At 36.5% G+C, this 12,589-nt stretch overlaps 1 protein-coding gene across 7 annotated transcripts in view; it reads left to right on the top strand.

Moving 5' to 3' along the window:
• Positions 1-12,589, top strand: part of KIAA0825 (KIAA0825 ortholog) — a 245,961-nt gene that overhangs the window by 58,530 nt on the left and 174,842 nt on the right. For all 7 annotated transcript variants that reach the window (XR_014846836.1, XM_085042658.1, XM_085042656.1 and 4 more), the window contains one exon: positions 8,065-8,235. Coding sequence is in view for 6 of the 7 variants with exons in the window: in XM_085042658.1 (XP_084898784.1) it covers positions 8,065-8,235 (171 nt within the window). In the remaining variant the exon portion in view is untranslated. The remainder of the gene's footprint in view (positions 1-8,064; positions 8,236-12,589) is intronic.

Here is a 12,589-nt window from a genome sequence, read left to right as displayed (position 1 = left end):
TATTGTTTCAGATCTTTGAGAAATATTACTAAGGGCATCATTTTGTCATAGGACAGTTTTTGCAGTTTTCCAAAAGGACTTTTTGATGATAGTTGCTACTTCAGAAGAAATTATTAATTATAGAATAACACCCAAAACCCCACTCTTAACTGCTAGAAACAACTGCAACTATTGTCTGTCTACAAGTTTTAAAGTAATTTTAGTTGAAGGGATGTTTAAAGAATGCCAGCTATTTCAGTATTCTGATAATTATCAGAAAATTATTGGATATCAGCTACTAAATTCCTTAAATGGGCCAGTCAATTAATTAGTACTAATTCAGAAACTGAGTAATTAGTTTACATTTGAGTTGTTTAAAATGTCACTGTCTGCTAGAATTGCAGTGTATAACTGTAATGTCTTGTAATTTATTAGAGGCTATAGAGCTTCATGCTTTGAGAATGAAGGAGGAGGTTGAGTTTCTGGTTTCAGAGCAAATAGGTATCTGTGAGATAGGTATCTGTGTGAAAAGATCTGTTACTGAACATGATTACAAGGCAGTTCGTCCTCAGAGTGCTTCAGGAAGTCTCTGTAGTTTGTTTCTCAGGGTTGTATAGGGGCTGTATGCTGTCAAGGAGTCAGATTGGTGAGATCACTTGCTCACGATTACAACATAAATTTGATGTCAGAATGTGATTCGATGTTCTTGTTTCCCGTCCTGTGTTTCTAGCACTGGTCTGTCCTTTCGTTCATCTGTTGGTTAGTGAGCATGATTAAAAATTTGATTTTGCGGACCTACACGTGCAATGTTAACAAAGGACTTTAGCACTTGGTAGCAAACATCTAACAACCTGATACGAACCAACCTTCACTCTGAGGTCAAAACTTAGCTCATTTTACTGGGAAGATATTGTGGAGCAGATTTGATTAAAATTTCATGTATAGTGAATCTCCTTCAAAAGATTAGTGTAGTTTTCACTGAGGTTGTTTAATAGCTGGTAGTGACAGATCTCTGTGACAGACTCAGTTAAATATATGCAAATTTGTATATTCTTATCATGTTTATCCATAAGTTGAGATGCCTTACTTTACTGCATTTTTTTGCCACATGCACAGTATAGATATATAGTATAAGCACTTACAAAAGTCATGAGGTAATGGTGATGACTAATAAGAAAATGTTTACCATTTTTAGATCTGTGACTTTTTTTTTTTAGGTACAAAAAATGCCAATGTGTAGTTTCTTTGTGAAGGCTGCTTTATCAGATTATCCTGGAAGTCCTGGGTTTCACTGCAGCTAACAGGGAGCTGCAAAGCAAGACAGGTGTTTAAAAAACCTTAACTACTCAGATAACAGTTTACATCACTAATAGTTCTTTCTAGGTCTGTCAGTTTCAATCAGCAGAGAGCACATGTAATCACTGTATCTGATAAACTTGTCAATGCCTTTTTAAAGCAGGATTCCCCAATCTATTCTATTCAACTCTACTCTCTCCTTTCCTGTTTCACCATTTCAAGTAGAATCTTGATAAGACAGAGTTACAAGCAGCTGTGTATAGCTAGCTCAGGCTACAACTAATTTGTGCAGAAAAAAATTAAATCAGGAGGTAAATTATTCCATGATTGCTCATTCCCAACAGAGTTGGGCATCATTCTGAAGAAAATATCAAATAATTGGTTTCAGACCATGTCAGACACATGCAATTCCCTTCTCTAATGGCTGTGTGAGGTAGGACTAGGCCTCAAGGGTCAACAAAGAACTGAAAATAGCTTAGTGCCAGGCGCAGCAATAGAGAGACAGAGCACATAGGAAATGAAGTGGCAATAAATGCAATCTATAGGGGAAATGTGCTTCACTTGGAATTTAATGTATTGGCTTAGAATCTGGCAGTAAGCCATGCAACAATTGTTTACATTTCTGTCAGCATCTGCATCTGTTCTGCTTTGTAAATGACATTTATCTTTGAGTGAGTAAATGGTGGAATCAATAACAACTGTTAAGGAATTTTCTTTTTTTTTTGTATTCCATAAAAAATTCATGCTACAAACAATGTAGCCCTAGATTAACAAGAAACAGACATTAACAGGGTCAAAGGGATTTGTTTAGGAACATTTTATAGCTTCTTGGGTTTGCAGTAATTGTATCCATGTGACTTGAATGTATCTTGTAACATATCCAAATTAAACTGTTAAAAAAATGCTAGCTTGCAGTAATGAAGATGATTTTTTATAATTATCTTAAGTACTGTGTATAGAAAACTGCTGGCACTGTTTGTAATAATTTAGTTCTGTGTAATACCGTGTATTACATCTGCTATGCAGAAATACTAAGTTGCTTCTTACAGTATGAGCAAATTAGTGATTATATCCAGCAATACCAATTATTTAAACCTAGCAGTTGCATTAAAAATTGTATACCAACACATAGTTTGAGAAAACTGCGAGCAGATGTCCATAAAAAGGGAATATATCTTTACTAAATGCAAATGAAAGAATAATACAACTTAAGCTCTCTTTAGGAGATAGTGTGCAGACAAATGCTCTCATAAATGCAAGATTGTTATGATAGTTACAGCGTCACTTAAAAGTTAATATCACTGAGACCTGAGGAACACATTATTGTTAATAGAATTTATGTATGTAGCTCCCTATGCACTGCTTTGAAAATTTACCTCTTGAAATGCCCATATACACAGTGACTATCAGCAGCTGCGTTTGTGTTGCTTTATTAGGCTATTTCTTTTTGGATTTTAACAAAATGGTAGTTCCATATATTATCTATGCAGGTTGCAGTTAGATTTTAAGATAATTCTTGTGCTTTTAATTTTTTTTATTTTCTTCCTCATATAGCTTTAGTGGATGAAATCCCTGACATTGCCTTCTTGTGTCCCTAGTAGAGCAATATTGTAGATCTATCTTATATTAAATCAAGCCTTAGAAATGGGGACAGGGGAATGATATTTAATGTATTGGGAAGGTATTTTATAGTATAATTGTTTAAGAGGGTTTCAGACCCTTGGTTCCTGCTGAGGGAGAAATCCCCACTGTAATCACTGAAGAAAACAGTCATCAGGTTGCTTTCCAAGGATTCTAATGTGTGTCTCAGAAGCAGTTTAGCCATGTGGCTCTGTAGAGTGAGTAGTAAAGGCTAATTGATCTGAGAGCAACACTGTCATAATGTAGCTATTCTTGAACATTTACAGCCAAGTCACCTCTGATGCAGGGATTTCTGCACCACACTTTACTGTGTCACATGCCTGGATGAGTTTAAATTGTCAGAATTAGCCACTCAGTTTTTGAGATGTTGTGAATTCAAAGTTGTGTAAAACATTTGAGGCGCCATGCTTATTGGAAAAAAAAAATTAAGAAAATAATAAGAAAAGTTGCATTTAACTTACAGGTCTTATTCATACATGTTTTCTTATGCTTTTTGAGATTTTGAATGCCTCCAGGCTATCACCAAGGAAGTTGGAACATTTTTTAAAATGGTTTCAAGAATACATCTTTGAAGAAAGTATCACTTTTGAAACTTGCTATAAAATCACAAGTTAGCAGATATACACAGGTCATCTACTAGCTCAGCCTTATTTCTCATGCTTCTTCTTTTTTAGAGATGAGGGAAAATCTTTGAAGGGCTAAGATAAAGGCAGATACCTTGCTACTGAATTTAAGTACTTAGGAGAAGGTCAGGTACAATAATCAAGTGCTTTATAGAATGTCTTTCACTCTATGTTGCTTGAAAAATGCTTTAATTAACTTATTAGCTGTCTTAGAATTCATATGGGCACCTCTCAGCTTCATCACTGGTGAAGTGAAATTCTATGATACCATCTGTCCAGCTACATCCAGCCAAATGGTCTCTGGTAAAATGGGCAGCTTTATTCTTCGACAAGGGTGGCATGTCCTTCAGATCTTAGGAAAATTTCTTCAGCTTCAATACATTCTGCTAAAATGAAAGGCCAAACTTGAAAATAGTACCCCTAGTTTCTCCAGTGCTGTATAACTACATCAGCTGCCTGGGCACCAGCACATAAAACCTTGCACAAATTGATAGACATTCAGGATTAGTTTTACTTGAGCCTTCTTTTTCTATAAGAAAAGCTCTCTAAGCATAACCTTGTTTGGGTTGACAGACTTCTGCTGCCTGGTTTTTGATAGCTGGGATGGTAAATCAGCATGCCTAAAGAAATTAAATACCCTTTAGGTCCCCTCTGCCTGTATGTGGTAGGAAATCAAGAGTGCAGATTATCTAAATGTAGAGATGTTTATTGCATGAAAGTTCTGAGTTTATTCCTTTGCTTTGTTACAGGTTTGTGTAATGAACTATCAAGATTTATTTACTTGCTACAAATAAATGCAGTGCAATAATTTTTTTGTCTTCTTTCTTCCTCCTATCCCCCAGAAAGGACTGCCATGTAGATGGCAGAAACCTCAAGTACTTACCGTTCTTTCTTCTTGGCAAAAACAGTTGTGCTGTCCTCCGTGAAGCAGAAAGAGAGTTTCCCAGTTTTTTGGAGGTTTTTATCTGAAAACTCAAGTTCCTTAAAAACTATGCAACAAAGCCTTGGGTGCCCTAGTGGCCCTTAAGGCCCTGACCAGCCTTTTCAGGGACCTAGACTGGAGCCTGCCCAAGAGATCTCTTTCAGCGGCACCTGGGTCCTCAATCCCTGCCTGAGATACATCACAGGTGTCCTGATGTTCATCTCCACCAGAGCTGTGGACCCATTGATTGAATTTTCATGTCTTGAGCTTGAACCTGCCTTATCACCATGGTTCCACTGAATGGTCACAGAACTGTGCCTGACTCCTGGTTACCTTCACTAGATCAGATCCTGACCCAAAATGGTGAAGTAACTTCCTGACTTGATCTCAGGTTTGTGTCATCACCATGAACTTGGCTAATGATCTGGATTCATGGTTGAAACCTATCATCTCAGGGTCTGCCTTGCTTAGGATCTGCAGGATGGGGCCCTGGCTGGCAAGGAGCCTGCTGGCTGTATTATCATGCTTTACTCCCTTTTCCTCAAGTAGCAGCCAGACTTCAGTGGTCCCTGACACTGTGCTTGGTTTGAATCTTCTTTGTTGTAGCTAAAAATAACTCATTGTACTGAGTTAGGATATTTCTGCTGGCAGATTCAGTCTCCAGAGCAGTTTAAAAATCATCGGCATAGGCATTTGTTTTGTACAGCACTATTTGTGTGATTCTTGTTCTGCAGAGATGGAAGCCTGAGGCTCAGGAGCCTCAGGAGCTCAGAACCTTTTCTTACTCTTTTGTGTTTGTTTAGGTCCTGATCTCACCACTTTTTAGAGCAGTATTTGCAAAATCAGCTCATTAGCACATTGAAAAAGTCTGTATGATGCACTTTACCTCTCTGTAGCCTCTTTACCAGCCTTTCTGTCCCTTTTCAGAAATTCTTCTCTCTAGGTATTGCTTTAGCAGGAAGTCAACCTGTCCCATTGTTACGAGATGCTGTGGAGGTCTCATTGATGTTTTTCTGGATCCGGAGATCCTGCTGCAGCGATTTCCTTGTACAGGGACTACATGAGTTGAAGTCAGACATGCAGAAAAAAGTCAAATTTAGTGTGATAGCTGCAAATTGCCGGTGGTTCAGGAAGGAAGTTGGTTTATATCATGTAACTTTCTCCATGTTCCTTCATATCCTACAGTTAAACTGGAATGCTGTTGCTTAACTGATTAGTGGCTGGCTGAGATCAGCTTCATGTGCTTTCAACCACCCTGTGTGTGGTCCTCTGTGAATTGGATAGGATGCTAACAACAATTTCAGATCATTTTCATCATGGAGGGGTGCTTCTCTTGCTATAGAGGGTCACCTGGGTAAATGAGTTGTATTAGTTTTCTGATCTAACACTGTAAGTCAAGATCCATTCAGTAACCTTTTCAGAGTAACCATACTTCACTCTGTGAATATGGCCAATTTTCCTCCAAACAAGTTGACGTCACAAAGGTTTGGTTGAGCATATATCACAGTTAGACCTCATGTCTACTTAACATCTGTCCACATGGAGACATGTTCTCTTCATGACAATCTGCTACAAGATTTATAAACCTGTTTTGAGATTTTCTCTATGTCACTGCATTGGCTGCTAAGCTCTTGGCTGTTACACAGTTCTTAAAGGTTTCTGTCCTGTGGTCGTCCAGTCAGAACCATGTCAGAAAAGAAGTGCCTTTTCATTCTTGTCTGCTAAAAAATAAACTGTGATGTGCTTGTTCAAGCAGCCTGGTCTGTGGTCTTTGAAATTAAATGCTGCCATCAGTATTTCAACCTTAGTAGTCTGGATGTATATAAGACCTTTCAGTCAAGCTTTGTGTACTTAGGTGTGTGCACACTACTTGAACATCAAGCACTAAATAAATGAGTTGTCATTTCTGAGAAACAATAAAACTTAAATATATTTTGAATAATCATTGAAAGTGAAAGTTTTTACTTTTTCTGAGTTTGGTAATGTATTCTAAAAGCAGCATTACTCTGGTATACCTTTATCTTCTAGGTCTACTTTCTGTCAGTCTGATAAGGACAATATCATTTGAGGCAATCAAATAAGTGGAAGGTTTCCTTGTTCCTCAAGAGATGGGGCAGAAGTATCACAAGGTTTTCAAATTATAGGAGATAGAACTAGTGTTCTGTTCTATTTTTTATTATGTGTTTTGTGGTTCTTACAGTGGAGACTCAGGCAGTCATTTCATGTCAGTTAAACTCAGATTATATTCTCTAGTTTTCAGGTAAAGATTAAAATCCTCTGAATAGCAGAATGTGGTTTTTTGTAGGTTTAAGACTTCAGATTAGAAATCCAGTGATAGATTTGTTATTTACTCATTATTCAGAGAGGAAGGACACTAATGGAGGCAATTATGTGTAACTCTTTTGACATTCTTAGAAATGCAAGGAACTAACATGAATACATCTGTTTGGAACTTCGAGGAAATTCAGATGTGGCTGCAAAACTCGCAGTCCAATCTCTAAGGCTGCAAAACTGGAATATCACGTTAGGGAATTAGTATTCAGAGTTCAGCTCTGCTACTTAGATCTATGTGTATTTGAAAGTGATTTGTAAACGCCTAAAAATATTTAGAAACTTTGAGGGAAAAGGAAGGTAGAAAGTACTTAAAATTTGCAAAGGTAAGAAAGATTTGACACATAAAAGTACATTTCAATCAATTTCTTTTTGTTTTCGTCTTTCAGAGCTTCCCTTTCAAACTATTCTGGCTCTCCCTCTGACACATTCTAGATAAACTGTTCTGCTGATGTTACATCTGCAACAGAACTGCATAAGAACATGGTATCAGCTCACCACAATTTGCATAGAAGTGCAAATTTGTTACATTTAAAGACATTATAAAATTAAAATACTTAAACCCATGTGGTTTGGTAATACTGAATTGGAAACGTCTCACAGTCGTTGATCGTCTGACTATGCTCAAATCAGAGTTCCCTGGTTGATGTGACATGATTATATGTTATGAGTGCATGTGTTAACCTTTCAAAATAAAATGTTCAGTTTCTTCTTTTAAATACCAAATGCTTATAGCTATAATACTTGCTGATATTTGCTCACTGACAGTCTCACTTGTTTTCAAACCCCACATATTTAAAGTTGTGGAGTGTTAGATTGATGTTTCTTTCACTCAAATGTCATATTCATCAACTGTATTGTGCTAGCAGATTGTTAAACAGACAAGGTGACTTGTAGAGTGACAAGTGATGTGATGTCCCAAACCATTAAAATACAGTAATGATGTGTTTTTTTCCCTTTCGGCTTTTGCAACACAGTGAGTTTTCTGTAAAACACAGGTGAGAATGTTTCTGAGTAGATCCGTTGCTTGGAAAAAAATTCTAGTTAATGAATAACAAAACCTGGAATTCAATTGGAGCTTTGCAGATAATTGAGAAATGCTGAAGATTTAGGAAGAAATAATGTAACAGTATTTTATGATGAGAAAAAGATACATTATGCTATAAGAAAAATGAAATTACTTGATGTGTTATACTGTCTTATATAATCAGTTTTGCAGGATAATTTTTTTTCAGCTATAATAAAAGCTATTTTATATTTTTACTTGAATAGCCTCCCAGGAACATCATAGGAAAGGACGAAACTTCTGCTTAACCTTGTATCAACTCAAATGTCTTTCTCAACTTATCAAACTCTTTTTATTAATGGAGGAAAAAATTGAAGAGCTCTCTACAGAAATTCTGCTGCTGCCTTCATTTACGGAGAGGAATAAGAATGTTCAAGGTAATGAATGATTGTCCTGATTTATTGTGCAAAAGGATAATTTTATATGGTTTTTCAACATTAATTACCTACATGATGTCATCATATTTTGCAAATAAATATGTTACAGTATCCTCTGACAAAGTTTTTGAAATATGCAGATTTACATTTGAGCACAATGACTTGTAGAAAATAACTGATAAGTGTATATAAAGATGTGATGTACAGGCTGTAGATATTGATGGAGAGGCATCATGAAAAACTATCAAACGCTGTAACAAGATATGTCCTGCTGGAGTATTTATGAAATCCACATATGTGCTTCACACAGGACACTACAATACACGGAGTCTGAATTCTTTGTAACTGACTTTTTCTGAACTTGTCCTTGAAAGCTGCCTTTTTCAAAAGAGAAAAGCACTGACTTGAATATCAGTTTAGTTTATCTTAGTGTACATGAAACTAAGTTCTTAAGGGTATAGTCCTTGTTTAACCTGTATTTCTCAAACTTACTCATGTGTACTATGCTTACAAGCATGCTTATCCCACTTTCTTCAGTGGGTGCTTTATGGAAAGAGGCTCTACATCAGTAAAATGGTGAAGCTTCAGGTTTGCATTTGCTATAGGTTCCAAACTCACTCTTTTTTCGTGTAGTTGTATTCAATAGAACCTGATATAATGAAAATTCAAGTGAATAACACCTTCCAGGTCACAGTATGCTCATAAATGTTCTTCTACTCTGCTGCTTCTGCCAGTAGAGACTCTCCAAGTCACCAGAGAGAAGTGGTTTCAAGAGCTTTGATTCTATTGCAGGAAAAGATCAGACCAGAAATGAGGCCAGGCTGCTCAGGGAGACGAGATAGGTGAAGTCAAATATTCACTATCTCTGTAGTCAAGCTGTAGGCTGAGGAGAAAGGTGTTTTGGGGATATAGTCTCAGAGTACTAAATTGATGAAAATAAAAATATTAACTAAGAAGAGTTCCAAGGCATGTATTTTGTTGATTTTGTTGTTTGTGTAATACTGGCACTGAAAAATAAATACAGGTTAGCCTATGTATTTTTAGAATATACATCAAAACTCTAATAAGATTTGCATTCAAGTTCCATTTTTGCCACTAGCTTCAATATATTTCTGCCTCCTTTAGTCACTCAGTTTTACTAATACTCAAGAAATGTTGAGTTATTATACATTATGATTTATATTTTATGGCTTTATCCTACAAAGAGGTGTTAGAGTAAACTTGTATTGTGCAGTTTTCCTCACGTGTGGGAGAGGGTATACATTCAGTAAGGGTAATTGTAAATATTGTTTTTGTTACTTTATTCTGTGAGAAAGTGTAAAAAAATTGAAAAACTCTTGAATGGGGAATTTATTTTATGTTTAAGTAACTAAATTCTATGGCGTGTGTTCTCCAGTAATTGAGAGAACTTAAAGATTTCAACATTAGCAAGAAATATTTTACTTTCCAGAAAGTAAAACTTATCCTCCAGGTATTTTTTCAGGCTTAATTACATTCAGAACTGTTTCTCTAAACAGTGCTAAGCTACCTTCTTTGAGAAATATTCTTTTAGAGTAATCACATCTATAGCAAGTTGGTTCTTAATTCTCTACTTAACCAAGTCTGAATGGGAAATAGCATTAGACCTTGTAGGAGGCAGTCTTGTGGGTGGAACGTACATTCCAAGGAAAACACAGAATTACTTTTACTCTGAAAAACAAGTGAATGTAAATATTTTTCAGGTGCTTTTAGTGAAATTTTCAGACATACTTTTGTTTTGGGAGTTACTGTTCTGATCAGGTGGTTCTATCCACAAAACCTTGCTCAGTGATGAGTTTACAGACAGTATGTGAAAAGAAATGTCCAGAGAAATTTTTAATAAGAGGTCTGACTAGAAGGGTTTATTGGTGTTATTTTCATTTCATATTGTCAGAAATCTCAGGTGTAGTGAAGTATGTGTGAAAGTGTAGTGAAAGATGATTTGATGTGGGAGAATGAAAGCTATGTTCCCAGAAGTTCCAGGTTCTGTTAAGTCCCTTTAGATTTTCTCTGTTAATGTCTTGTATTGGGTTGATAATCTTATTTTTGTCACTGATGAAGGCTGAGTTTTTGATAAGAAGGATTGATTAGGATCCTTGTTTTATTTTCATCAGAACACATTACAATATGTGACTAGACAATATAATGGCCATCTTCTGTACTTATTTAGAAGCCTTATTACTAGGAATCTTGTTTAATTTGACAAAGTCTAGAGTGTAGATATGTCCAAAGCACCTTTAAATTAACTTGGATACCAATATCAGGTTTATAGTGCAGCACATCCTGCAGAAGCAGTCTAAGAAGCAGGCCAAATAGCCCAGACTGAAGTGTGTGCTGATGGTGCTAGACAGTTACCAGACTCTCAGTGGTGTAAAGCTAGGTTGGGTATATCCAGCCTACCCCTCAGTCTCTGCAGTGAGGGATATCTGAAGTATCAGTGCTCTGCAAGTAGTATTGCTGACAAATTAGTGAAACATGGCTGATTCATAAAAGGTAGGCTAATGTCCAAGTGACCTAAAGTTTCCCTAGGCATCACATAGAAGCCTTGTACTTGTTTCCTTTTCTTTTTGGTTACTTTTACTATTCTTGGGAGACTTTTAATTTATGTAATTCACACAGAGATGCAACAAAAATAATGGTTTTTTCGTGTGCTTGTGTCAAGTGGTGTGTTTATGTGTATAGCTGTTTCAATGTCAATTGATTTTTTTTTTAATATCCCATAGTACTTCAATCTTGATATTTAGAACATACGTAAAGTTCCATCAGAAACAAAGTAGTTCTTTGGATGGTTCCTCTTTTTAAATTTTTTTTTGTCCCAAAGATGGCATCTGAGTTTTATCTAAACCAGACGGTTTCTTGGCCCTCATTTTTCCCTAAACCCGGCAATGACAAAGAGCAACGGCTGCATAAATTGGATGTAAGAAGAACACTTAGGGTTTATCACAGAAGAATCAAAGATTTCATATCTTCTGACAGATTGTTTGTACTCTTAGGGGGTCTTAAGAGGGGTCAAATGGCTTCTAAGAGTTTCTTAGCTAGATGGTTAAGGGATTGTATTAGAGAGGCGTATGTAGTTAAGGGTAAAGAGGCTCCCAGGGTTTGTAAAGCTCATTACACTAGGACTATAGCTGCTTCTTGGGCGGAGAGGTCGAAGGCTTCCACATTGGAAATTTGCAAGGTGGCCACCTGGGCTTCTCTTCATACTTTTTCATTGCATTATTGCTTGGATGTAGTCTCTTCTGCAGATTCTGCTTTTGGTAGGAGGTTGCTTGTGAACCAAAAAAAGAACAGTGAAGAAAAGAAAGACATGTAGTTCAGAGTTCTAGCTGGCAACAAGACAAGTTTCTTTGCAGTGTGCACAATGGAATCCTATGAAGACCAATTTAGGCCGTTGAAAATAGATGTTAGAGGGAAGTACTGCCTACCAGTGTTCTCTGATGGTAACCCCATGGCAGACAATAGCACCAAAGGAAACAGTGAACCAGAGTGAACTCTGTAGGGAGATGGATGTTGAGAGTTTTTTAGGTGATATGGATAGGTCTCTGAGTTCAGTTTGAGACTTCTTTATCTGGCATCTTCTGGAATATATTCGGAATCCTCATCTTCACAAATTGCTTTGCATAGATTGGAAAAAAAATTTCTCTGAATTGCATTTTCCACTCTAACTTCTTTTCACTGTTCTTCATCCAATTCTTCCTGAATTTATTTTTTGACTTTACCAGCGGTAACTTAGTGTTCCGTGATGAGCAATATGTACATGCCAAGGTTTGAGTGTAATTTAAAATTCTATTTGTGTTACCTAAGCACAATTTTTTAAAAAAGTTAGTATAAATATGCAGTATGTTCTCCAAGTTATCTTTCAAATCAGATGAAAGGAGAAAATCATGCAAAATTATTGGACAAACAAGTGATAATGTGGTTTTTTTCCACCCTTGAAAGTTAGTGTGGCATCTGGACAAGACTTCTACACTGCCTTTCAGAGAAAAGGTATCTGTATTTTTCTATTGTTTACAGAGCAATTACTCACAATGGTGCATAACCTTGCTTTGTTCCGCTACAGGCATTAGATTTCATAAAATTAGCAGAGTAACCACCTCCAGTTTTTTCTTGGCTATTTAACCCTTTCATCTCCAGGTATCTTGTCTTGCTTTCTGTGATGAGATAGTCTACTTCATTATTTACATTCAGTTGAAATTCGTGAGATGTTCTGACATACCTAGTACTTGCAGCATCACAGGGTTTTTCTTTCAAGCAATCTGGAACATGTTAAGCAGGAGATTTTGGCTTAGAACTCTGTTAAGTTGCATTCTCTTTCCATCTTTAAGTTAGATTTCTC

This window comes from Lichenostomus cassidix, chromosome Z (assembly GCF_008360975.1).
Source record: "Lichenostomus cassidix isolate B80296 chromosome Z, HeHo_3.0, whole genome shotgun sequence".
Lineage (NCBI taxonomy): Eukaryota > Metazoa > Chordata > Aves > Passeriformes > Meliphagidae > Lichenostomus > Lichenostomus cassidix.
Note: the sequence above shows the minus strand (reverse complement) of the source record. Positions and strands in the feature narration are given on the sequence as shown.